Source organism: Ranitomeya imitator, chromosome 2 (assembly GCF_032444005.1).
Source record: "Ranitomeya imitator isolate aRanImi1 chromosome 2, aRanImi1.pri, whole genome shotgun sequence".
Classification (NCBI taxonomy): domain Eukaryota; kingdom Metazoa; phylum Chordata; class Amphibia; order Anura; family Dendrobatidae; genus Ranitomeya; species Ranitomeya imitator.
This window is the reverse complement of record NC_091283.1, coordinates 623,838,561-623,866,455: the sequence shown is the minus strand read 5'-3', so window position 1 is coordinate 623,866,455 and position 27,895 is coordinate 623,838,561. Positions and strand designations below refer to the sequence as shown.

General features: G+C 44.7%; 1 protein-coding gene across 6 annotated transcripts in view; it reads right to left on the bottom strand.

Moving 5' to 3' along the window:
- Positions 1-1,269: 1,269 nt before the first annotated feature.
- The window catches only part of HGS (hepatocyte growth factor-regulated tyrosine kinase substrate), a 29,360-nt gene continuing 2,734 nt past the window's right edge, over positions 1,270-27,895 (bottom strand). The window contains exons 3-21 of one of the 6 annotated variants that reach the window (XM_069752520.1): positions 27,613-27,688; positions 25,954-26,046; positions 25,288-25,411; positions 24,223-24,275; positions 21,900-21,968; positions 21,177-21,301; positions 21,000-21,078; positions 20,679-20,777; positions 19,812-19,907; positions 19,682-19,720; positions 19,460-19,603; positions 18,449-18,662; positions 18,132-18,304; positions 16,617-16,757; positions 16,360-16,537; positions 16,136-16,263; positions 8,672-8,782; positions 8,464-8,559; positions 1,270-3,474 (exon numbers count right to left, since the gene is read on the bottom strand). In XM_069752520.1, the coding sequence (XP_069608621.1) occupies positions 3,373-3,474; positions 8,464-8,559; positions 8,672-8,782; positions 16,136-16,263; positions 16,360-16,537; positions 16,617-16,757; positions 18,132-18,304; positions 18,449-18,662; positions 19,460-19,603; positions 19,682-19,720; positions 19,812-19,907; positions 20,679-20,777; positions 21,000-21,078; positions 21,177-21,301; positions 21,900-21,968; positions 24,223-24,275; positions 25,288-25,411; positions 25,954-26,046; positions 27,613-27,688 (2,140 nt within the window). In that variant the 3' untranslated portion in view covers positions 1,270-3,372. The remainder of the gene's footprint in view (positions 3,475-8,463; positions 8,560-8,671; positions 8,783-16,135; positions 16,264-16,359; positions 16,538-16,616; positions 16,758-18,131; positions 18,305-18,448; positions 18,663-19,459; positions 19,604-19,681; positions 19,721-19,811; positions 19,908-20,678; positions 20,778-20,999; positions 21,079-21,176; positions 21,302-21,899; positions 21,969-24,222; positions 24,276-25,287; positions 25,412-25,953; positions 26,047-27,612; positions 27,689-27,895) is intronic. The other 5 variants (XM_069752524.1, XM_069752521.1, XM_069752522.1 and 2 more) reach the window with 5 other exon arrangements.

The window sequence follows — 27,895 nt, the reverse complement described above, 5'->3', positions numbered from 1 at the left end:
ACTGTCACACACGCAGTGCGACACGTGCAGCTACAGAGCTGATCAGCCGGCGCTCTCCAGGTATCCGGGTTCCCTCTGCAGCATATTCGGTGAGTGCTACAGCTTGCAGAGTAAGGAGGGAGACAATCAAATTCGCTCATCTCTACGAGTTAGTAATCAATTTCAATTAAAAAAGAACAACTTTTAGGGTTTTTTTATTGGCTTCGGAGCAAACATCTCTTCAGTGAAAAAAAAACCCAAAATCGTAAAAATAAGCATTTGTGTTTAGCTTTTCTTACATTGGACTCAAAGCACATTAACGGATGCCAAACAAATAATAATGTATATAGAGAGAATCTCACAGATGGTAAAACTCACATGTAAATGTTGCCTTAAATGGAGAAAGTGAGATAACACGTGAAATTCATGACTGTCCCACTGGATCTGGGGCAGTTGGAGGGTAAGATAATATCCTCACCCTGTGGCTCCACATTCACTTATTGTAATGTGATGTAGAAAATGCGCGGCTGGCCACAGATTGCACTCGACAAAATTTATGAGCTTCAATTGGCAGCTTTCTGTGAACACGCTGCATAGGCAGAAAGCTGCCAATCATTGGTATGGGCGGAGTTATACAAAGCTGAGCTTGGCCCCGCATGTGTGCTCGAGCCCCATCACTGTATGGAGTGGTGTTTAATAAAAGTATGTCAGTAATAAGTCATCTAATAGGCCTTCTTGTCCATTTAGAAATGTGTATTTGTAAAAAAAAAAAAACGTACACCACATAAGAGGACTATGGTTGTCAGTTGTCCTTTTCATTTTTGATACAATCTTACCAGCATGTTGGCATTATTTCAGACCTCAGTGGCCATAATATATTTGTTCCCAGCCTTATAAAGAGAGCAGCAGTCATTCCTGGCCTTCCCTCTTTTTTGGCCACTGATAATTTTACTTGGGATGAAGCAGGTTACAGTCAATCATAGGGTCTCAATCTCCGTATAGGTAGGGGTAATAATTATCAGAAGTGTAATCTATAGTTGCACCGTAACGGTGCACTGACAAGTTAGTGCATTCCAGAAATGATAAATTCCAAGGTATCTTATATACTATGGAAGCCCATAGACAGACTGTCACCCGCTATTAACGGGAGCATGTAGATTGACAGGCGCAGTGAACATGGCTTCTCTGACGCACGAGATAGATGGCACAGTTGTTTAGTCATTTCACCTTCGATAAATCACTTTGCAAGCAAAAGTAAAGTGTAATTGAATACGATCAGGGAGAATAAACCAAGTTTCATACATGTTTATTGTCACTAAACCAATAGATTACTACAAGCAATAATTCTGCGATGCACGAACTACAACAGCTGGCCCCAGACCTTCACAGTTTACAAGCACAAAAAGCAGCAAAACAAACAGGTCACCTAGAATGAAAGGTCACCCCGACAACATACTGTGCCCAATATGAACACCTCCACTGCCATGTACATGTAGGACTTTAAAGTTGCAGTACAGCTGAGAAAGGGAACGCACATTTGTCATATACAATTATAAAGAATAAAACTCTCATAAAACAGGGAAAAACAATGCGATCCATTGGCTTGAATGGGCAACGGCTATGTTATCAACACTTGAGGTGCTGGTGAAAAATCTTTTCTTGTCAGTTTTCCACCGCATGTTGCATGTAGTGTACCTCAATTATTCCAGCATAATGTCCGCACAATGATCCCTATACCCCAGGAACATGGGACAGGAGTTATGTGATGGAGATCTATTGTAGAGCTCACTTACTCATAGGAAATATTGTCATCACCATCCTTTCCAAACCAATAAAATAGAAACTCTCCAGGGTAAGGAGGTAATCCTCAACTTTAAGGGTATGCTCCAAATTATTATCTATTGCTATCCCAAGAGACTGGACCCGTCTGACTCCGATTTGCAGTCAGAGTTTTTGGGGTTTAGACTTTATGGACATTCTGTGAACATCATTTTTATATTGAAAACCTAATAAAAGATTGGGAAATCAATCATGGTCATCAATAGAAGTTCTCCCTTAGGTAAGAAATCAATGTTTTTTTTTGTTTGTTTGCTTTTTTTGCTTTTGCAAGATCCCATGTCTGGTGTTACAGATACAAGTGCACTAATAGACCATGGAAAAGAGTGATATTGTAATGACTAAAAAAAGCAGTCATACAATCTCTCGAACAATGGTTTACACACTTGCTACACAAACATTTTGCCTTTTTATTCATGTCTTAATAATGGTCACCTCATTTTATTGAAATTAAAAATGTATATACTTGAGAATGAAAGAAGATTCACCTATACTTTAGGGAACCTGCCAGAAACGCCCCAATATGTAGGACTGTTCAGCATTGACGCATGAGTGTAAACTTCCAGCTCCTCAGCCTCATGTATACAGAATGATTCCCACTGCTGGAACACCACTTTAGTGCCAGAAAAGGATCGATTGGCTTATCTTTTATGGGGCTAAATAAATGTTTGTTTTTTTTGGAGGGGAGTGGGAGGAGATGACCGATTCTTTTTAATAAAAGGAACAGATCTTGTATCATTTCACCGACATACCACTGATGGCAACACAATTCCCTTCTTACTTACAAACTAAAAGTAACGATTAATGATATCTGAAGGGCATCTTAGGCTTTCTACATTTAGTGCTAGGTATTCCCAATTGCTCATGATCTGACCAGAGTAGTGTGAGATTCAAGAGAGACACTAAATATTGTTTCACATGATGGAATGTCTTCTGTCATTATATGGAAACAAAAAAAAAAAAAATCACCAAAACAGATTTGAGAAGATTTACCCCATCTTTTTATTACAATTAAACGTTAAAATTTTAGTTAGGAGTTCTGTCGCCTTGACAAGTAACTACTTGCTGGGAGTCTTTGTGCAAGGGCTCCCAACAATGTTATTTCCAAGGGAAAGAGTCACTGCTCAAGCATGTTTACATCATTGGGCCTCCTTGCAAATCATGGACAATGCTCCTCCAGAGTGAGCGTCCCCCTCTACTAACTCCATAGGCCCCAGTACATTATATGAAAGGTATTATCCATTTAATGAAACACTGATGCATCCTTCCCACATTAGCACTGGGTAAAAGACTTGGTAGAAATATAAAGCGATCCTAAGACGAGGATAAGTTACAAAGATTTTACAATGTTAGTCGAGAGCAGCAATTTACCAGCATTATGGATGTGAAAGAAGCTGGAAGGCAGACCAAAGGTGAAGCGAGGCAGACAGTGAAGATGGCGTTTACATACATGTAGTGTTTTACTGCAGCAGTACTGGCAAAGTATGCATGCTACACACGTTGTTAGGTATTGACAGCAAAGACAGGTTAAGTAAATGAATAGCATGTCTTCTGAAATCAATCGAAGGAAATTAACTGGGCCTCGCTTCCGCCTGGCACCTGCTGACCATGTGTTGCCTGCGGGTGTGGAGGTTGAGGCTGACCAGCACCAACTGGCATCTACAAAGAGAAACATAATTCAGCGCTATTGAAACATACAAGCATACATCATAACATATGATACATAAAAAGCATAAGAAAAACGATGATTTCTCTGAAATAAGACTGTATATCAAAATATCGCTTTACTCATCTTTATATGGGCATGCATGCAGACCATAGAGACAGCATAGGAAGGTTAAATAAATAGGGCAGCACACTGCAGCGCCAAAACATGCAAACTTGAAAAAACGAAATTTGAACTGCATTACTGCACTAGAAATATGAAAAATGAAAAATGAGAGCTTTTAGCGCACAAAAATGGCCAATTTTATGTGTACCTCGTAGCCACGTTAAGGCATCTCTCTTATACGAGGTCCTACGTTTGACCTACCTCACTGAGAATAAACGTCTCCATCTGAATGGGTACATGTAAAAACCTCTTCTTGGACTCAAATTCTCTCTCTATGTGGAGGGGTATTGGACCTACTATAATTAAAACACCTGAAGCTAGGAGGCGGGGAGTGCACGATCAGAAGGCTAGAGAATACATTTCAAAAAACTGACCTGCACATCCAAACATAGACTGAGTGTGAACAGGTGCTGAACCCAGAGTCGCCAACTCGTATATAGTTAAATAAATAGGGCAGCACACTGCAGCGCCAAAACATGCAAACTTGAAAAAACGAAATTTGAACTGCATTACTGCACTAGAAATATGAAAAATGAGAGCTTTTAGCGCACAAAAATGGCCAATTTTATGTGTACCTCGTAGCCACGTTAAGGCATCTCTCTTATACGAGGTCCTACGTTTGACCTACCTCACTGAGAATAAACGTCTCCATCTGAATGGGTACATGTAAAAACCTCTTCTTGGACTCAAATTCTCTCTCTATGTGGAGGGGTATTGGACCTACTATAATTAAAACACCTGAAGCTAGGAGGCGGGGAGTGCACGATCAGAAGGCTAGAGAATACATTTCAAAAAACTGACCTGCACATCCAAACATAGACTGAGTGTGAACAGGTGCTGAACCCAGAGTCGCCAACTCGTATATAGTTAAATAAATAGGGCAGCACACTGCAGCGCCAAAACATGCAAACTTGAAAAAACGAAATTTGAACTGCATTACTGCACTAGAAATATGAAAAATGAAAAATGAGAGCTTTTAGCGCACAAAAATGGCCAATTTTATGTGTACCTCGTAGCCACGTTAAGGCATCTCTCTTATACGAGGTCCTGTATTCTCTAGCCTTCTGATCGTGCACTCCCCGCCTCCTAGCTTCAGGTGTTTTAATTATAGTAGGTCCAATACCCCTCCACATAGAGAGAGAATTTGAGTCCAAGAAGAGGTTTTTACATGTACCCATTCAGATGGAGACGTTTATTCTCAGTGAGGTAGGTCAAACGTAGGACCTCGTATAAGAGAGATGCCTTAACGTGGCTACGAGGTACACATAAAATTGGCCATTTTTGTGCGCTAAAAGCTCTCATTTTTCATATTTCTAGTGCAGTAATGCAGTTCAAATTTCGTTTTTTCAAGTTTGCATGTTTTGGCGCTGCAGTGTGCTGCCCTATTTATTTAACTATATACGAGTTGGCGACTCTGGGTTCAGCACCTGTTCACACTCAGTCTATGTTTGGATGTGCAGGTCAGTTTTTTGAAATGTATTCTCTAGCCTTCTGATCGTGCACTCCCCGCCTCCTAGCTTCAGGTGTTTTAATTATAGTAGGTCCAATACCCCTCCACATAGAGAGAGAATTTGAGTCCAAGAAGAGGTTTTTACATGTACCCATTCAGATGGAGACGTTTATTCTCAGTGAGGTAGGTCAAACGTAGGACCTCGTATAAGAGAGATGCCTTAACGTGGCTACGAGGTACACATAAAATTGGCCATTTTTGTGCGCTAAAAGCTCTCATTTTTCATATTTCTAGTGCAGTAATGCAGTTCAAATTTCGTTTTTTCAAGTTTGCATGTTTTGGCGCTGCAGTGTGCTGCCCTATTTATTTAACTATATACGAGTTGGCGACTCTGGGTTCAGCACCTGTTCACACTCAGTCTATGTTTGGATGTGCAGGTCAGTTTTTTGAAAAGCATAGGAAGGTTGTCCTACTTTTCAGATAATTTATGTCATTTAAGGCAGTGGACTACAACATGTGGCTTAACCCCTTTCCAACATCGGGCGTAATAATACACTGATGTCGGACACCCTCCCTTTGATGTGGGCTCCGGTGCAGAGCCCACATCTTATCTGGCACATGTCAGCTGTTTTGAACGCTGACATGTGCCGTTAACAGCCCCCGGGAGGAATCACGATCCTTCCGCAGCTGTTAACCCATTAAATGCCACTGTCAATCTCTTGACAGCGGCATTTAACACGCGCTTCCTGCAAGCACGCCAGAAATCCCACCCATCGGTGACCCCCGTCGCGTGATCGTGGGTCACCGATGGGTCGGCATGACAACCAGAGGTCTACAGCAGATCTCTATGGTTATTACTGCCGGTTTGCTATGAGCGCCGCCTGCTGGTCGGCACTTGTAGCAAGTGAGCAATTCTGCTACATACAGGCGATCTGATCATCGCCTGTATGTAGCAGAGCCGATCGGGTTATGGCAGACTATTGAAGCATGCGAAATGTTGAAAAAAAAAATGTTTTTAACAATATTAAAAAAAAATATTAAATAAAACCCTAAGGAAAAAAAGAAATCAAATATATATATTTAGTATCGCCGTGTTCAGAATCGCCAGATCAATATAAAAAAAATAAAGAATTAACCCGATTGCTAAACGGTGTAATGAGAAAAAATTAAAAACGCCAGAATTATGTTTTTTTTGGTCAACGCAACATTTATTTAAAATGCAATTAAAAGATTGTATTGGCGCCAAAATGTTATCTTTAAAAACTTCAGCTCGGCACGCAAAAAATAAGCCCTCACCCAACACGAGGTCATGAAAAATGGAGACGCTACGTATATCGGAACATGGCACAATTTTTTTTAACAAACTTTGGAATTTATTTTTTTTCTACTTAGATTAAAAAGAACATAGACATGTTTGTTGTCTATGAACTTGTAATGGCCATGCTCTTTTCTCTCCTGTATGACACTGCCTGCTTATGACTGGTCAACGTCATGCATGGGAAGAAGTACACAGCGCCAGACACAAACCTTTGGTAACACCCAGTAGATTTTTTTTTGTTTACTTAAAATATATGTATATTGGGCCAAGAAAAACGTTTTTTGCTATTTGATTTCATTATCAATTTTGCATAGTTTTATGTTCAAAAGGTTCTTGTTTCCCTGCACATTCAAGTTTAATGTAGTTTACGGCCATAAATCAGCTGAGATAAGCTCAAAAAAGACAATGAAAAAAGAGATAGAAACTTTCCTCTTAAGGGTATGTTCACACGTTCAGGATTTCCATCCTTTTTTTTTCCTGACTGTTTTTTAAAAAACTGCAGCTCTTGGCAGAAAACGCAGGTCCTTTTTTTGGTCCTTTTTTGGTCCGTTTTTGATGCGTTTTTTGATGCGTTTTTTGATGCGTTTTTTTGATGCAGTTTTCTAGCCAGAGTCTGTGTGTTTTCTAGGAATTTTTTTAGGGTTAAAATGGCTGAAAATACCCTAACCCTACCCCTAACCCTAACCCTACCCCTAACCCTAACCCTACCCCTAACCCTACCCCTAACCCTAACCCTACCCCTAACCCTACCCCTAACCCTACCCCTAACCCTACCCCTAACCCTAACCCTACCCCTAACCCTACCCCTAACCCTAACCCTACCCCTAACCCTACCCCTAACCCTACCCCTAACCCTAACCCTAACCCTATCCCTAACCCTACCCCTATTCTAACCTTAGTGAAAGAAAAAAAAAAAAAAATTCTTTATTTTTTTTATTGTCCCTACCTATGGGGGTGACAAAGGGGGGGGGGTGTCATTTACTATTTTTTTATTTTGATCACTGAGATAGGTTATATCTCAGTGATCAAAATGCACTTTGGAACGAATCTGCCGGCCGGCAGATTCGGCGGGCGCACTGCGCATGCGCCCGCCATATCTGCCGGCCGGCAGATTCGGCGGGCGCACTGCGCATGCGCCCGCCATTTTGCAAGATGGCGGCGCCCAGGGAGAAGACGGCCGGACGGACACCGGGACGCCGGGTGAGTATAAGGGGGGGAGATTAGGGCACGGGGGGGGCATCAGAGCACTGGGGGGGGGCATCGGAGCACTGGGGGGGGGCATCGGAGCACGGGGGGGCGGGATCGGAGCACGGGGGGGGCAGCCACACTCCGCCCACGCACTTCCGCCCGCTCCCCGCACTTCCTGCTGCAGCGGTTCTGCACATCAAACCGCAGTAAAACCCGCAGATATATTTTTGATCTGCGGGTTTTACTGCGGTTTGGACCTCACAATGGAGGTCTATGGGTGCAGAACCGCTGCGGCTCCGGAAAAAGAATTGACATGCTCCTTCTTTTTTCCGGGAGCTATTCAGCGCGTCTTTTTTTTTACAATTTCCGGACCATGTGCACAGTGTGTCCTGTTTTCCATAGGGTACAGTGTACTGTACCCTGCATGGAAAACAGCCGCGGAACCGCAGCGGCAAAACCGCCGCGGTTCCGCGGTAAAAAACGCACTGTGTGAACATGGCCTAAGACTGCCAGAACAAACTCATCGACTGATTCACAGTTAAAGAGAATCTGGCAGCAGGTTTTTGCCATCATCTGCCTCCAACAGCTGGGAATGGAGCGCAGTACCACCCACAGCTGTTAACTTGTTAAATGTTGTCAATCTTGGACAATAGCATCTACAGTGCTCTGCCCATTGCCCCCACCCACCATGATTTGATGAAGAGTTCCCATGACAGCCAGGGGGTGGCTGAAGACCATTGTGCTTGTCCGGATGGTGCTCCTATGGAAGTCAGCCGTCGTATGACAACTCCTTTGAAAGACTTCGTTTGTCATGCCAACTTATTTTATAGTATATCTGCATTGTCAAAAGTTGGCACTTACAGGTTGATACATAGGTTGTTGCCCAGGAAGGAAGGGCTGCTGGGAGGACATGTTGCTCATTGCTGGATCTTGTCCAGGGAGACTAGTCATAAGGTTCTATAAAGAACAGACAAACTTGGATCAGTCTGCAATGAACAAGTCATTGAACATGTCTGCTTTCATAGTTATCCACCCAGTAACTTAAATAGATGCTATCATTTGGACTAACCTGCATATTGTAAGGCTGATAACCCAAAGGTACAGACTGTGCACCCATGTACGTCATCCCAGTGGCTGTAGGATTCTGGGAAATGGAAGGGAGGCTCTGGGAGGCCACACTCTTTAAAAGCAAGGAAAAAAAAATGATGAGAAAATTGATAATAATATACATTATAATGTACATCCTCCTGATGTAGATCAGTGATGGCTTCCAGAGTCGCCTCAAAGCTGGTTCATTCCTCAGTTTTACATGACATAACTCCATAAAATATACATTGAAGCCATTTCTTTCTCACTTCATTGGAGGACACAGGTAACCATGGGTGTATGCTGCTGTCGCTAGGAGGCTGACACTATGCAAAAAAAGGAAAAATAGCTCCTCCTTCACAGTATACACCCACCGACAGGCACAAAGTACCTCAGTTTGTGCTTAGTGTCTGTAGGAAGCGGACCTGGATCTGATCTCAGATCAGCAGCTAATCCTTTTTTCCTTACAGGTATTGTTGTGTTTTATTAACATTTTCCCTTTATCTTTCAGATACAGCACCAGGGAAACAGGGCGTAATTTCTCACCCTGCCTTCCCATATAGGCGGCTGAGCGAGCAGTGTGGTGTCACCCACATCGCAACTCTCAGGCCCGCAGGCAGGACACTATCCCCTGTCCAGGGAAGTTGTCATGATTAGGTCTAAACACTGGGAGCACCCTGAAAAGCACTTCCCAGGTAGGAAGAAGCTACACATCCTCTACCCCTTTAGCCCAGACCTTCTTGATAAATGGGCAGAATCCCTAATGTGGATCCGCTGGCTTCTCGCCTGTCTTCCTAGACAGCCTTGTCTCTACTGATCAGTGCATCGCTTAAAGGGAACCTGTCACCTGAATTTGGCGGGACCAGTTTTGGGTCATATGGGCGGAGTTTTCAGGTGTTTGATTCACCCTTTCCTTACCCGCTGGCTGCATGCTGGCCAAAATATTGGATTGAAGTTCATTCTCTGTCCTCCGTAGTACACGCCTGCGCAAAGCAAGATTACCTTGCACAGGTGTGTACTACGGAGAACAGAGAATGAACTTCAATCCAATATTGCGGCCAGCATGCAGCCAGCGGGTAAGGAAAGGGTGAATCAAACACCTGAAAACTCCGCCCATATGACCCAAAACTGGTCCCACCAAATTCAGGTGACAGGTTCCCTTTAAGGATTCTACAGATAGACAGATTGAATCCTTGATTAAGTCAGCCTTTGAAGCAGCTGGCGCCTCTCTCTGTCCCATATCTGCCTACACCTGGGCGTCAAAATCCATGTCTGTCGGAGCAAGAATACTTAGTCAAGGTATTCTAGCGGAATCTCCTCCGGATGTGAGGCCAGATCTGTCAGATCAGGTTACCCATGCCGGCAAATATCTTGTGACCGCTCCGCTTTTGATGCGGCTGGTTGTTCAGTCACGGCTACCAGCAACATCGTTGCTATGCGCCGCATTCTCTGGCCTCACTAGCTTTGCCTTCCAAGACTCTAGATCTTTTGGATCCAAGCTGGATCAAGAGATTTGGATGCCACCGGCGGGAAAAGCACCTCGCTCCAAGCCTAATGTCCTTTTAATAGGAAAGCATTAAGCTACTTACTGGTAGCGGCATTTCTCGGAGGCCCATGACAGCACGACGAGAGAGGGGATCCGCCCATTAGGAACAGGAAACCTACAGATACAAAAGGGCGGTACCTCTCCCTTGCCTCAGTTGTATTTCAGAGTCTTGAGAGGACTACCGCGGTTAGTGGTACACAAAAATATACACTATATACAGATTATATACAAAAATAGACATCTATTGGGACTGGTATCATATTGTGAAATATATACATTTATATGGAGTGCAACCCCCACGTGAATAGGGAGGGAACTAAGGGTGCTGTCATGGGCCTCCGAGAAATGCCGCTACCAGTAAGTAGCTTAATGCTTTACTCGGACTCCCATGACAGCACGACGAGAGAATTACAGAGATGTAAGCTTCCTTAGGGAGGGACTATGGCCTGTAGCACCCTTAACCCGAATGTGAGATCAGAGGAAGCCCCCAAATCCAACCTATAGTGCTTAAAGAAGGTGGACGGGGATGACCATGTGGCCGCCTTACATATCTGGTCGATTGATACTCCAGACTTTTCCGCCCAGGATGTAGCCATGGCCCTGGTGGAATGCGCCCTCAGATTCTGCGGAGCCGGACCCCCACCTGCAGTGTAAGCCAAAGAGATAGCATCCCTAATCCACTTTGCTAGTGTGTACTTTGATACCCTAAGTCCCTTTCTAGGGTTTTGGAAAGATAAAAACAACGCATTATCTTTCTTCCAAGTGTCAGTAATAGAGATGTATTCTAGCAGGCATCTCCTAACATCTAATGTATGGAGTAGTTCTTCTTTAGGGTTGGAGGGATTGGGAAGGAAGGATGGTAAAACTATCTCCTGTGTCCTGTGAAACCGTGATGACACTTTCGGTAAATAGGCTGGGTCAGGTCTGAGGATTACTCTGTCTGGTAGAAACTCTGTATAAGGGGATACCCTGGAGAGCGCTTGTATGTCTCCAACTCTACGAGCAGATGTAATTGCCACAAGAAAGGCTGTCTTAAGAGATAGGGCCTTAATTGAAGCTGAATGTAATGGTTCAAACGGCTCTCTAGTCAATGCTGACAGGACTAGGTTGAGATCCCAAGGCATAGATCTATCTTTATGTATGGGTCTAGATCTAATAGAAGCTTTAATGAACCTTGAGATCCAATAATTATTGGCGATGTTACATGAAAATAGAGCCCCTAGGGCCGAGACCTGTACTCTTAGAGTACTAGTGGATAGATCTAGCTCTAGGCCTTTTTGCAGAAATTCTAAGATTTGTTTAATAGGTAATCCCTCTTCTAAATTAAAATCAGAAGAGGCCAGAAATTTCCGCCAGGTCCTAGCGTAGATTGTTGTGGTTATTTGCTTTCTACTTTTCATAAGGGTCTCAATTAGACTCGGGGAGAACCCTTTGCTTTTTAGTAACGCCCTTTCAAAATCCATGCCGTTAAATGGAGATTCTTTACTTGAGGATGGCTGATCGGCCCCTGGCTGGTTTCTTCCATTCTCTAAGGATTAAGTCCTGAATCTTTTCGTTTACCGGGAAAGATCTATGTTTTTTACGATCAAGTCCGCTAAACATCATCTCCTGTTTCGAGGGCTGTGATTTAGGTTCCTCTATACCCATGGTGCCTCTGACTGATTTGACGACTTTGTCGATTCTATCCAAGGGTAGACAGAATCGTCCTGACTCCTCATCTGATGAAGAGGAGAGAGGACTGGAGAGATAGGAATTCTCCTCTCTTTCTTCCTCTGAAGAATTAGAGTCCAAGAGAGTCCTATGCTTTGAGCCTTCCGCTTGGGATAGGGACCGTAGTGATTCCCTTACTTCCAGCCGGATCATTTCCCTCAGATTTGCCGGAGTTACGGACTCTTCTGCTGCCTAGGGGAGGACAATATAGGAGATAACTAATATCTGACCTAAAGTCACTACCACCAACCCGCTCCTGTAGACCTCACCGTCTGCTGTATACAGGGGGCACATAATTTTTTTGAACAAGAGTCAGGTAGAGGGACTCCACAGAGGGCACATTCCTTATGTTTAGACTTCCCCGTACTCTTCTTCCCCTGGAATGATAAAGTATAAAGGGGCCCGCGTCACAGAGTGAACTTTCACGTAGATCACTTACCCGTGCGCCAAAGTACAATACCAGAATCCGAGGGGTCTCTTTAGTCGAAGCTCTGGATCCTTGTTCGGAAGAGCTCTTACGACTGGGCTGGTCGCCTCTATCCTTCTGTTTGGGCTTCTGACGTACCTCGTCTGGCAGCTGCTGCTGCTCACCACCACTCTCCAGGACGAAATGCGACCAAAAGCAGGGATCCGACATCTCCACCTGCATAAATACCCCTTGGATCCGGTCAGCAGATGGGCCAGCGCTGTCCCTATTGGCCCAGGATACAGCAGAGGGCAGGAGATCTTGCGGTCAAAAACCGGCACACAGACGCGATGGGCGCCGCCATATTGGAACGACTGCGCATGCGCAGACGTCCGGCGACCCGGAAGCGGCCGCTAACTCCGCCCCCCCACGTCACTGCACCCGGAAATGCTCCAGCACGCGCTGAGAGCTGTGCAGGACGCCGGGGAATGGAGCGCAGCGCTCCGGGAGCTCACCCACACGCCTGAGCCCGGCACCCGCAGCCCCACTATACCGCTGCACCACCAATGGGAATACTTACCTGCGCTGACGCTGATGGAGGCAGGAAATCCTCCGGACTCCGCTCCCTGCTGCGAACGCCACTGCCGTGAAGTCCAGCAAGGACCACCGTGGCGTCTCCAGGGATCTCCGCACCGGCCGAGGTAGGAGACCCCCCCGCTACCGTAATCGGCCAGCCGGCCTGGGCCTTCTGTCTGTAGGCACCCGTCCCCTCAGGAACAGGAAACCAACTGAGGCAAGGGAGAGGTACCGCCCTTTTGTATCTGTAGGTTTCCTGTTCCTAATGGGCGGATCCCCTCTCTCGTCGTGCTGTCATGGGAGTCCGAGTAAAAGGTTGCTTCAATCTCGAGAGAGATAGCGACTTCCGGTTACAATATCGACTATCGACCGTTCTTCTCCCCCAGGAAAAAGTTTCCTTTTGTTTTTTTCGCCCGCCAAGACATGTCGCAGGCCCCAGGAGTTCTTCAGGCAGTCTTTTACCTGCCATTCACAGGAGTGATCGTACCCGTAACCAGGAACATACGGTTTTCGGGGTTCTACTCTATTCTTTCATAGTCACGAAGGAAGAGTTCTCCCTCACCTTTGCTCAGCACCTGGTGTTTCCAGGTATAAGGTTCGACACGACCCAAGCCCCTTTCTTCCTTCCAAAGGAGGTTTTCGTCTTTCAGCCAGGGGTTCTGTACTCTAAAGTGATCAGCTTCTCTTCTCCTACGGTCCTGCATAAGAGTTCTAGGGGAATGGGGATTGTCACCTCGGAAACTGTTCCTTTTGCCCAGTTCCATGCCCATCCCATTCAGCTGGCCCTCTGGTCGTCTCCACGGACAATTCCGTGCTTCTTCCTCTCAGAGTGAGGCAGTCCCTCACCTGCTGACGCAGTCTGTATCAGTCCTATAAAGGAAATTCCTCCTTCCTCTCCAGTGGCAGGTTTTTCACCAACAACGCCAGTCTCCTCATTTGCGGAGCCGCTTTTTCTTCGTCACACAGCGCAGTGCCACTAGAACGCCCAAGAGGCCTCTCTCCCCGTCAATCTCCTGGATGGAGATCAGGGTGATTTTCTCTGCTCCTCGCCACTGGCATTCTCTCTTTCTGAGCCAGCCGCTCTACATACAGTCGGACAACGCCACGGCCGAAGTTTACATAGACCGTCATGGCGGTACTTGCATCAAACAAGTAGAGGTAACAAGGATTCTGCGAGGGGCAGAACGTCAAGTTTCTGCCATATCAGCTGTGCACATTCCGAGGGTAGAAAACCGGGCAGCCGATTTTCTGAGCCATCTGGGTCTCACTCGGGCGGGCGGTGGCTTAGCCCCGCCGTCTTCATCCATATATGCTGAAATGGGATTCTCCGGACATCGTCCTCATGGCGTCTTGGATAAATCACGAGGTTCCTTGGTTTATAGCCAGATCCCAGCAGCCGCTAGCCACCTGTTGAGATGCTCTAGCAATATCGTGGTCACAATTCCAACTGCCCTCTCTTTTTCCGTCTCTCCCCTTGTCCCGAGAGTTGTGAAAAGGATAAAGGAAGAAGGGATCCCAATATTTCTGTTAACTTCGGATAGGCCAAGAAGGGCCCGGTGAACATGTTCATAGACGTCCCTTGGAAGCTTCCAGGCCGTCCAGATCCTCTCTCTGAAGGTTCCCTCTTCCACTAGAGTTTATAGTCTTTGACTTTAACAGCATAGTCCTGGGGGAGCCTGTTTTTTTTCCATCTGGTCATTCAGACCATTATTGGGGCCGGGAACCCAGCATCCTTACGTATCTACTACAAATACTGAAAGGCCTTTCGGTGGAGTATGGACAAGGGTTTGGTCCCTATGTCCGTTTCCTCTTCATTGCATTCTTGGTTTTCTTCTTTTCCTTTCTCATTAATGAAGACATTGTCCTTCCTCCTGTGTCTCTCTGTTCCATTCCCTGGAGAAGTTCCTCTACAAGCTGGATTCCTTCACAGCTCTCCGAGTCTACCTTTCAAGGTCTGCTCCCTTTCGTCAATCTGATGCCCTGGTTCATCATCTCTGAAGGTTGCCTTAATGGGCTCCTAGCTTCACTATTGCCGTGAGGCATTCCGTGTTCAGGACAAACAGCCTCTTCACACGGTGCAGGCTCTTCCGGGGATGAAGGCGCACTCCGCCCTGCAGTGGGGGCCTCCTAGGCTGTTCGTTACCAGGATTTGGCTTTCCAGACTGTAAGGCCGCAACCTGGTCATCCTTGAACTCTTTTGCGAGTTTTTACAGGGTTCATACCCATGCCTCGTCTGATGCAGGCCTTGGTAGGAAGGTGCTGCAGGCAGCGGTTTTGCACTGACCTACCTGAGACCATTTAATCCTTGAATATTCCTGTTTCCCATCCTAGGGACTGCTTTGGGACGTCCCATGGTTACCTGTGTCCCCCAATGAAGCGATAAAGAAAGAGGGATTTTTTGGTACTCACCGTAAAATCTTTCTTGGAGCCTTCATTGGGGGACACAGCACCCTCCCTAACTGTTTGTACTGGTATATATGTTGTACCATCATCTGGTCTATGTACCTTCGTCATTGGATTAGTATATATGTTGTACCATTATTTGGTCTATGTGCCTTCAATGTTGCATTGGTACATATGTTGTACCATTATTTGGTCTATGTGCCTTCATCGTTGCATTGGTACATATGTTGTACCATTATTTGGTCTGTGTGCCTTCGTTGTTGGATTGGTACATATGTTGAGTTTTGGTTGCTTCTCCTACTGCTTTAACACTAACTGAGGTACTTTGTGCCTGTCGGTGGGTGTATACTGTGGAGGAGCTATTTTCCTTTTTTTTTGCATAGTGTCAGCCTCCTAGCGACAGCAGCATCCACCCATGGTTACCTGTGTCCCCCAATGAAGGCTCCAAGAAAGAGATTTTATGGTGAGTACCAAAAAATCCCTCTTTTTCTATTTGAAGTATGTGCTCATGACAATAATATACTGTATACAGATGTGTGCACTGCATATCAGTCACAGTATCCACAGTGGAGCTAGCCGACAGACTATTATGCTAGAAATGTTGTGTCCAGATCTTTGCCATCAGTCTAGAAAGATGAGACTTTTAACACAAAATGGATGACATTTTGTTTAAACCGGATTTTGGTGTAAACTTTATAAAATTTAAAAATTACAATAAATTGGATCAAATAGGCAACATTTGTCTTTGGATTCCAAGTTAAAGAAAATGGCTGGGAAAAGTGAGTGAATAAAGGGCAACTACTTACTTGGTAGGGCTGTGTAGGGGTGGGCTGATAAGATGTATATGCAGGATTGGTAGTTGGCACAGGTTGGCCTTGCTGAGCTGCTGCAGCAGATCCTGCTGGATACATGTATGCATTTACCATGTTGGGATCTGTAGTAAAACAATGCAGACATGTCCATCACTGTTGTAGAGGAACTGGTGACTATACAAATGCATAGCCACCATGGCTTTAGTAATTCTACTCACCGGTAGCAGGCACTGGCATGCTAGGATAAGGTGCAGATGTCGGCTGGCCAGGTTGGTTCATGTAAACTCCATGCATAGGCGATCCCTCCACTGACCCAGAAGGACTAAATGTGCCAGTATAAGTGTTAGGGCCTGAGGGTGGGTACATAACACCACCAGATGATGGCAGTGACTGTAACTGCAGAACAAGTAAATTAAAGTTAAGACATAATGGCAATTACCACTCACCCAAACCTTCAACAGGAAGGGTGACAAACCTGTGCATAGGGGAGCTGAAATGCTGGCATCTGGGCTCTCATCTGGATGGTCTGCTTCTGCTGCTCCAACCTCATTTGTCTCTCCTTTTCTTGTTCTTGCAGGCGCTGGATGGCAAGTTGACGCTGCATCTCCAAATATTCCTACAAGTTAAGGTTCCTAATTTGTTATCACTGACTTTGATAATGACCAATTAAAAACATAAAAGTGTCTTTTTTTTAATTATAAATCTAGTCTAGGTACTGCTGTTGTTTAAAGAGAACCTGACGGCTGATACATGCTGTACAATCCACGGGCAGCATGCATCACCCACTGCCTGTACAATCACAGCCATGTATGTTAGTTTCAGAAATGCCATGGAATTTCAGAGAGAGAAATACTTTTAATAGCTGCCACGGAAAAAAGCACGTAGGCAGAGGTTTGCCAGCGGGCCGGGACCTGCCTTTACCAGTAAGCCGCACGGCTCGGTCCCAGAAGTTTTTAAAAGTAGGTTTTTCTCTGAAACACTGAAGGTTTTCAGAGAAAAACCTATATATGGCTGTGATCATACAGCCAGTGCCTGATACATGCTGCTCATGGTTTGGGTAGCATGTTTCACCTGACACGTTCCCTTTGGAGGGGTTGTTCGGGCTTGGCATGAAAGTCTGCAGTCAGTGTAACTGTAGACTTGTGAATTCTCACATTGCACATGCTGTCAGGATTCTCCAGTGCCGATATGCATACTTCCAGTCATATTCCAACTAGACATGCGTGGCGTCATTAAATTCACTTGTATTGAGCAAAGACATGCACGTCTAGTCGTAATGTGGCCAGGAGTATGTATATTGCATTCTTGCGGTCACATGACGAACTACTCCCGATGTCATCTACGAGCAATGTGAGGATTCACAAGTCTGCAGTCACATAATAGAGTGCCCACTTTTGTGCCATACCTGGACAACCCCCTTAAGAAACCTCAAACTCACTTTATGCACCAAGGACTTTGTAAGATCAATGGATAGCAGCAAGTAGTTTGCTCCGAATAATATTACTTAAATCAGCTCTAAAACGTGTAGAAATATGGTGACTGCCAAAAATCCGAATTTATAGGAAATCCTTGTCTACACAATGTTTACCATATATCCACAAGTCCTCTGCTGACTATCTAATAACCACAGGTAAGACTCCTGTATGTCATAGGACCCAATGTATGCTGTGTACACATACAAAATGGATACTGCATATGGCATCTGCCACAAAAGGCGTTTGGCTTTTACGATTTCACAGGACTACAGAAAAGAACAGGCTGACTACAGAGAACCCAAACCATCTGGTAAATCTCCTGTGAGAAGGAGTTTTACTTTTCATAAAACTGGTAAAATAACTTAAGACATTGTGGCGAGCCCCCTTCCTTCTTAGAATAGGTGGGGCTCCATGAGGCAAGATCCTCATCGAACCTGGAGTGATGGAAGATTCTAGCGATAATCTGTCACTTTACCCTTTTGGTACGTCACCACACATCTAAGCCGTTGACACACCTGTTTCTTTTGCCTCATAATCTCTAGCTTCTGTGCCAGCTGAATCTGTCGCTGCCGCTCTGCTTCCTCTGCTGCTCGTCGCAGTTTTTCCCTGTGCTCCTCCCTCAGAGCATTTAGTGCTCCACGAGCGTCTCGGATTTGGGCCAGCTTGTCCTGCAGGCCTTCATAGTACACTGCAAAGAACAGTTTCATTATGTATTCCTGTATATTCACATTAAAACCTCAAGCAGGTCTTTGTGTGTTTCCAGAGGATCATAGCGCACGCACGCACACACACACACACACACACACACACACACACCCCCTGTAATTCTTACGTCTCCTCTCATCCAACTGGTTGAGCAGTTCCAGAAGTTGTGGGTGCATGTTGTTGATAGACTGAAAGAGCGACAGAACTGCAGAATCATTGGTGATACTTCTGCCGCGCATATGGTTGCTCTTCATGCGGTTTACAAAAGTGGTGACTGCGTTCTGCAGAGCCTTCAAGAACTGGTCATGATTCTCTTCTGACTCGCCATTCTGGTATTGCTGCTGGAGAAAAGTAGTAGTTCAGTCCAAAACTGGCATACATATCTGCTGTTAATAGGCTTTGGTACCAGCACTAAGCCCATTTTTTGGGCAGAACCCATTTACCCAAACAATTCTTATAGTAAGGATCTCTATCCTTTTTGCATGTCTTGGAACGTATCAGTAAACAGACATTCACATGGAAGCAAAGTCCTTGAAACCTCACTGATCATCACCATTAGCAAGAGTCTCCACTGGATCCTGCTGGGCCATTTTAGCGTACTTTCTGCTACAGGCAGAAAAAAAAAATCCAAATAGTGAAGAGACGGCTTATGAATACAGGCACACGGGATATTTTGGAGATTGGATGTCAAGGCATTAATAGAAAGACATTTTCAAACCATTGGATTCATAAGTAATCCATAGTAATGGGTCCATAAAAGTAGGACTACCATGTATAGTTATACTGTATAGCAATACAACAAAAATGCAGATGGTATCCAGTTGGCTTCTTAAAAAAAAAAAAAAAAAAAAAGGCTAAAAAGGGAATAAAAAAGTTGTTCTCTTTATATGTGATTATTATGAAAGAAGGGCCAAGAAAAACACACTTCTCATATACATGCTGCAGACAACTGCTAGGAGGCAGCATGCCCTACAAAATGGAGCTTAATCACTAATGGAGCTCGTACATTCAGGCCATGCTAGTGCCACTGTGTCCATGCCTAGCACCAAGAAACATTTCCGATGCCCCTCCTGCTGTATAGATTCATAGAAACGAAACACAATGTGAATAAGATATAGATGAGAACTAGTAGTTTTACCTCCATGACATTCACCATGCTCACAGGAGGCACCTCAGCAACTTGCACAGTGTCACTCATTGGTACGGGAGCAGAAGGAGTTGGACTCTTCCGGACTTCCTCCTGTTTCTTCTCCCAGTAATTTCGGTTCAGATACCGGGCCAGCTGCAGAGAAAAAGATGGAGTTGGGTGCTGAACATTCAGCCTAAAATGGTCACATCAAGGCATATTCTTGCAACTTACCTCAGGATCTATTTCTTCAGCAAGAGGAGCAGATGAATTCTAGTAATAAAGACGGAAACATTTACTGGTACTGGCTTTGTGTTGAGAAACCTCTCTAATATTCAGGTTCTACAATCATGATGTAACGCACCACGGCAGAGGAGTACAAAGTACTGACGGGGGGAGCTGAGGAGGTGACAGGGGTGGGCTCTGTTTTCGGATAGATGCCATAGGTATTCTTATGCCTCTGAAGATTGAAAAAAAAAAAAAAAATTATAGAAAATTACAATTGTTAACATTTTGCTATACATTCTTGATACATGAAGTACAGGTAATATTTTTTCAAACAAAGCCTTATGACGTCTGATTGATAGAGCACACATTGCTGTGTAACCTCACTCGAGTGATAAGTGGAAGATTAGAACATAAAAAGAAAAAAAATAGATTTGTAATAATGAAGTGGAAAAAGAATATGTGCGATATAAGAATGCTGGGGGTACATCACAAGTGACTCTAAGTGGTGCACTTTAAAAAAAAAATAAAAGGACGTGGCAAAAGATGAAAAGCGGTCCATTTTTGCCTTTATCGTATTTCCACTGCTTCCCTGAATATTTTGATTCTGTTTATTTATAATTTGATATACAGTTCCAGAGATATGGGCCTTTTTATTTAGTGCTAGTTGTTACAGTCTTTCCCAAGGGGCCATGTCTCAAAAGATTCTCTGGGGGCTTTTCTTTAGGCTGCTCTATATAATTATCCTGTGAGCACTAACCCCTTGGTAAAGACCATAACAATTATCACTAAATAAAAGGCTCATATTTCTATCTCCATATGGCGGACTTCGAAAAACTAAATGGAATACTCAGAGAAGCAGTGGGAATAAAATAAGAGCAAAAACAGATGACCTTTGACCAGGTGATAGGTCCCATTTAAGCAGTGACAATAATAATGGCAGTTGATTAGGTGGCGCATCAACAGGGGGTGACCACATGGATGTATAAACCCTTGCCTTACTTACCATTCTTTCCTTCTCTTCAGCCTCAGATTGTGACAAGGCTATGGCAAGCTGCAGCTCCTCTTCTTCTTGCAATGCAGTTTCATCTCTCTTGGGAGGCATCTAACACAGAATACACAATACAGGGTTTGTAATCATCACCTACATATGTATAAAAATATTTTAAGGACATGAGGAAGAATCCTTAGGGAGGCTGTGTGGCAAATCCTAACACAGACAGTAGTCAAAAGTAGCATGTTTATAGAAAAAAAGCCAAAGGGTCACTTTGCTGTTACCAGGCACCATGGCCCCTTATTTTAAGGATTTGATAAATATTCACCTCACCTGTGACTGTTGAGATAAAGGGCTGGTCAAATACTCAGGAGGCAATTCACCTGTAGTGGCAGATTTGCCTTCACCTTTCCTGAAAAAAACAAAAACAAAACACATTCTGTAAGAAATCTAAGGAATGAAACAGACAGTGAGCCAATAAGCCATGTAGGCCCGTGTGGACAGTCTTACTTGTTCAGCTGTTCATAGCAGGGCTCACAAACACGCACTTCCTTTTCGATTCCAAATTTGGGGATGGTGGAATATTTAGAGGAACATTTTCCACAGAAAATTTGTCCACAGGCTCTGCAGTGATGCTGTAAATTAGAGGATTCATGTGTAAACATGGATGACATTACATCCTAGCCCATTTTTGCAATAAGAACTGCAGAAATTCGTTTCTTTTGGCACTGCTATATTTAGACCATAACTAAGCAGTATAAGGATTTGTTTTTATTTTTAAAGATGATTGAGGAAAAATCTGCACAATTTCACTGTACAAATAAATTATGCAACTGCTCAGCACCAAGTGCTTGTGTTGGACTTATGGGGTTGAGGAGGGAGCACCTTCCCTCTGTTAACCATCTAGATGCTGCAGCCGCTCTCTACATACCTAACTAATGCTTGTAAATTACAGTCACTACCCGAAGCTCATAAGACGAGCCAAGATCCTGTGTCATCCATTGGACTAAACTGTACTGCCTTTTCCACAAGAAAATCACAATTTAGATGTAGAATCCCGTCCATCTGTGGGAAGTAGTTGTAGGAAATCTCTACCTAGTTCTAGGTCTTTCCTTTAGTCTTTCTGGGAAGTTCTGATAAGTAATAGTCTATATAGTATAAAAGCAAGGATGGCAAATGTAAACTAATTAAAAGAAGGCAGTACGTAGTCGTGGAATAAAGGCAGCCTCTAACCTTGCGGGTAACGACACCAAACTGAACACGGCAGCGATGACACTCCTCAGCATCCACCCAGTCAGGGGCCTATGAAGTAACCAAGGTAACACAATTACTTCACAATATTCTTTAAAATGCTTGTCTGGTGAAAACAAATTATCGCCTACCCAAAGAATAGGTGATAACTAGGGATGAGCGAATAGCTTCGGCTCCCTCCTTATCTCAATAGCTATAGCGCTTACCGAATAGCGGCATCGGGAACCCGGATACCTGGATCACTCCGGCTGATCAGCTCCGCAGTTGCATGCGTCGCGGCTGTGTGAGAGTCACAGCACATGCATGGAGAGACCAACAAACACGCTGTCCATACATGTGTTGTTCCTGTCACACAGACACGACACATGCAGTTGCGGGGCCGATCAGCTGATTATCTGGAGCGCTCCAGGTATCCAGGTCCCCGATGCAGCTACTCGGTAAGCGCTATAGCTATTCGCTCATCCCTAGTGATAACTTATTGATTAGTGGGTGTCCTTTATATCACTGAGAATTGAGCAGAAAGGCACAAGCTCGATCACTGCTCCATAGATTCTCTTAGGGACTGCTGAGCTTTGCACTCAGCTTTTTCAGGTAGCTCCATAGAGAATGAATGGAGCAGCAGTCGGGTTTCTGACTTCCTGTTCCATTTTGTAATGGGGATAAAAATTCCCTGTTCTGCTGATCAGTACAGATCTTAGCAGTCATATCCCCACCAATAAGTAAGACCTACCGTATATACTCGAGTATAAGCCGAGATTTTCAGCCCAAATTTTTGGGCTGAAAGTGCCCCTCTCGGCTTATACTCGAGTCAATGTGGGTGGCAGGGTCGGCGGGTGAGGGGGTGAGGGCGCTGAGGTATACTTACCTAGTCCCAGCGATCCTCGCGCTGTCCCTGCCATCCCACGGTCTTCTGTGCTGCAGCTGCTTCCCCTCTTCAGCGGTCACGTGGGACCGCTCATTAGAGATATGAATAAGCGGCTCCACCTCCCATAGGGGCGGAGCCGCCTATTCATTCCTCTAATCAGCGGTGCCGGTGACCGCTGACAGGAAGAGCTGCGGCACCGAAGACCAGGCAGAGGGACAGCGCGAGGATCGCCAGGACTAGGTAAGTATAGCATATTCACCTGTCCTCGTTCCAGCCGCCGGGCGCCGCTCCATCTTCCCGGCCGGCGCCTCCATCTTCCCGGCGTCTGCGCTCTGACTGTTCAGGCAGAGGGCGCGATGACGCATACAGTGTGCGCGGCGCCCTCTGCCTGATCAGTCAGAGCAGAGACGCCGGGAAGATGGAGGCGCCGGAACGAGACGCCGGGAGCTGCAATCAAGGGAGGTGAGTATGTGTTTTTTTTTTTTATTGCAGCAGCGGCGGCAGAGATTTCTATGGGGCACAATGAACGGTGCAGAGCACCGTATATGGCACAGCAATGGGGCACAATGAACGGTGCAAAGCACCGTATATGGCACAGCAATGGGGCACAATGAACGGTGCAGAGCACCGTATATGGCACAGCAATGGGGCACAATGAACGGTGCAGAGCACCGTATATGGGCACAGATATGGGGCACAATGAACGGTGCAGAGCACCGTATATGGCACAGCAATGGGGCACAATGAACGGTGCAGAGCACCGTATATGGCACAGCAATGGGGCACAATGAACGGTGCAGAGCACTGTATATGGCACAGCAATGGGGCACAATGAACGGTGCAGAGCACCGTATATGGCACAGCAATGGGGCACAATGAACGGTGCAGAGCACCGTATATGGCACAGCAATGGGGCACAATGAACGGTGCAAAGCACCGTATATGGCACAGCAATGGGGCACAATGAACGGTGCAGAGCACCGTATATGGCACAGCAATGGGGCACAATGAACGGTGCAGAGCACCGTATATGGCACAGCAATGGGGCACAATGAACGGTGCAGAGCACTGTATATGGCACAGCAATGGGGCACAATGAACGGTGCAGAGCACCGTATATGGCACAGCTATGGGGCACAATGAACGGTGCAGAGCACTATATGGGGCACAGCTATGGGGAAATAATGAACGGTGTAGAGCACTATATGGCACAGCTATGGGGAAATAATGATCTATTTTTATTTTTGAAATTCACCGGTAAATGCTGCATTTCCACCCTAGGCTTATACTCGAGTCAATAAGTTTTCCCAGTTTTTTGTGGCAAAATTAGGGGGGTCGGCTTATACTCGGGTCGGCTTATACTCGAGTATATACGGTAACCTAATTTTCACTGGACAACTTTAATTTCCGATTCCCCTTAGAAAATTAAACCATACTTACGCGTTCTGCTGCAAACATGGCATCACTTTCCTTAAATTCAGGGAAGTTATGTCCTGAAACAAAAAAAGACACAAAAATAAGTGATAAAATCTTAGAAATTAATTTTTGCAGCACCAGAGGCTGCATTATTAATACTGGTTATGCCATCACAGCAAGCCTGGGAGTGCCATGACCGACAGCCCAAATGAGAGGGCAATTACCATAATAATTAAAACATATTGAGCTTCCCACAGACGTAAAGAATTGGTTTGTGCATAGCGCTTACAACCTTGAGCTATTAGATATCCTTAATTATTCATGGAGTATCAGGAAATACAATCAGCAAAGTAAACGGTTAAATACAAGGCCAATTCACACTCTATAATAGTATGCTGAACACATCAAAACCCTTGGTACCCCATCACTGGAAAAAACACGATTATGTTGAAGAACATAATCCTGTTTTTTTCCACAGCAGATGTCAATAGCTGCAAGGAAAGCACATTTCTCTTATCTTGGGGGGAAAAAAATGCATTTTTAAGGGTATGTGCTCAAGATGTCTCTTTCAGGCAGATTCAACCTGGAACCAGACCAAAAAAAATATAAAAATAGACGTCACAAAGAATGAAGACATAGATTGTAAGGTTAAAACAACTTTCTGTGCCCATGTTTCGCATTTTGTCCCTTCTTTAAGCAGCTTCAGGCTTATGAAAGCTGTGAACTGGCTAAAAGAAGCGACCAGCTGTCTGTGGCAAAGCTGCTGCAAAAGACCCAAAGAAAGACTTCAAGGGAGACATCACTTGTGTTTCCCTGAATAGCCTTCTGCTTAGAAAAACGATGCAGGTAGACCACTGTCGAAAAGACGCTGTGCGAACATACCCTTGGCATAATGCAAAGATAGGGTGTAAACGGACACAACACATCAGGATACACCAGAGACAATAAAAAACCTCTTGGCCCCACAACACTGAACACAACAGCTCAGCGTTCTCCAGTATATTAAAAAAATATATATATCCCCAAAAGAAGATTGGCTGTTAAGACATAAGAATCTACAAATACTAGATTGCACATACATAACCTTACCTTCCACTTTCATGATTTGGTAGGTGTCCTGTACAACTTTATACTTGGGTTCGTTACGGAAAGCATGGGCCCAGGCCTGAATCAGATACAGAATCTTGTTGCGCACATTTGGTTCCACCTGAAGCTAGATACAAAGGTCCGTTAGCAATAGCACCTACGGGCCTGGAATGTAATGAACCTCCAGGCCCATATCAGTGAGGTCATGTACAAGCAGTCCTAGCTCTGTGCGGCACAAGCCATGAAGAGAAGAACGAGGCAGGAGCTCACCTGACGGAGCAGGAAGTTGTGACACCGTGACACATGACTCTGGGGCTTCCCATACAGGACAGCACCCATGAGGAAATAGCCTGCAGTGTGCACAGAGCAGAGTCCAGTGCCGACACCAGACTGATCCTTCACCCTTTCATGTCCTGCTCATGCCCCACAGATAGTATTTTTTTTTTTTTAAATGCTAAAATGCCTAACGAATTACATGTATGCAATCAGTGTGAAGTACAGTGCACATAGCCGGAAACAGCACGTTTGCCCATATCTGTCTAGTATTTCTAAGCTGCACTATCAGATACAGCCCGTGGAGAAGAGGCTGTGTGATCGGGAACATAAAGGCATGCCCTCCATCTAATCTCATACGCCACTGTAAAGCCTCCAGTACTTAGCCGATAGCACCTTTTGCAGTTCTTTCAGCTCCTCCATCGTTTGCTTATTGGCCACTTCATCGTGTACAGTGGAACCACAGTTTTTCACTACAGACTCCAACACCTGCAGGAAAGACAGAGCCCAGTGAGAACATTCACCCAAAGGTGTGGGCACAATGGCAAAAGCTACACACTGACAACGTTGCTGGAAAAGTATCACTAGGTGCCAGAATATCTGATCTCCTCAACGATCAGCAGAAGGGTCGGCAAGGTGGTTGTATTTATTTTTTTCCATAAATTAACATGGTGCAGATTTAAAATTCACAGCACGGATCACATTGTAATATGCATGTCCGCCCCATGTGAATATACCCCAAGCTGCAGTATCAGACATGGCCCTCTAAAAAGGAGTGAGGAAAAAGAAGACCAGTCCTTCTACTACAGTCTTAACTTCTTAGATCATTTTACAATAACAACTTCTAAGTTACAAATTGGTCAATGGAGTAAAAAAGATTATAACAGAGTCACTGCTTACAACGTGGACGATAACCGGACTAATAACAATGTGTAATGCGGCACGTCCAAAAGACACACATTTGCTTGATATGCCTGACAATGAAGACTTCCATCTATAATTCACAGGAGGGATATTGTACGCAACAATGCTTTACAGCCAAGTAATGCTGCAGAGGAAACAGAGGATCTCTGGATCTGTCGCCAGCAGCTCTGCATTTATACTGGGAGGGATAGGCGGCAAAACATTAAATATGCTCTTATTTTCCATATGCCATTTGTATAGTATATAATGACATGAGGGAGAACTTAAAAGAGCTGTCATCTGGCTGGCAGTATCCGTTTCTGCACCATAACAAGTCCAAGACACTGGGGGGAAACCTGCTAATAATCATAGAACCCAGAGCATTGCACTAAATGTCAGCTATAAAGGGCAATTCAATCAAGTAAGTGTGCCATCCTCTATGACTAGTGCGTTAGGACAATACAGAGCACCAAGAAATCTAATGTCAACAATGTGCATACTAATCCAATAGAGAAGCTCTGCGGTAACAGCACATCTGAGCCGGTGTTAGCTGGCTGATGGGATTTTGCAAGTGCTTTATGGGAAGTACACAACTGTGGCACATCAAGTGTTTTTCTGGGCTGGAGCTAAATTTCTGAGCGCGTCAGAGGTCACATGACTGCCAGTATGTGATCTGCAGACCGTTGGTCGCATGCCAAATAGATTCTCATCCGGTTATCTCAATGTTCCCATCCAAAGCCAATGAGAATCTACTCGACATGTGACCACCAGTGTGCGGTCACGTGACTGCCCACTTGATTTTTGTGGAGAGCTGTTGGGCCAACTTATACGCTAAGTATATTCATTTTATCCTATTATCTAGAGCTGTAATGCAATTCCAATTTCGTGTTTACATGTTATAGCACTACACAGTGTTACGTTGGTTAGAAAATACAGTGCACGTAGCTCATAATATGGTGCAACACTTGTGCGTGACTGGAAGGCTCTCAGCCCCATTCAAGTAAAAGGAAAAAAAAAAACATTCACGAAGTGCAGCAAATAATGTACACCAGGGTACATTCAACAGATTACAATCTTCAATCCTCAAAATATTATCAGCTTTCAGATCTAGTGGTGGTGCTGCTGACGCTCGACCTGTACACGACAACTCACCTCCAGAGCAAACAGGGCGACATGTGGGTTTTTGTCATTGACTTTCTTCTTGATGGCCCCCACTGCATACTTAGCTCTGAAAGTGAAAAAAATAACCATGTAATCTGTCACATTAAAAGTAAATGTCCCTCATCACATCTTTAGTGCCCCAGTATTGAGTCTCTCCACTCTTCAATGTGTCCACTATCCAATGCAGCTCTTGTGATAAAGAAAACCCCACCTGTGTGCGCTTTATGTGGCTAGTTAATAGATTTCAATAGAGGTTATTTATTGCTTCATTCAG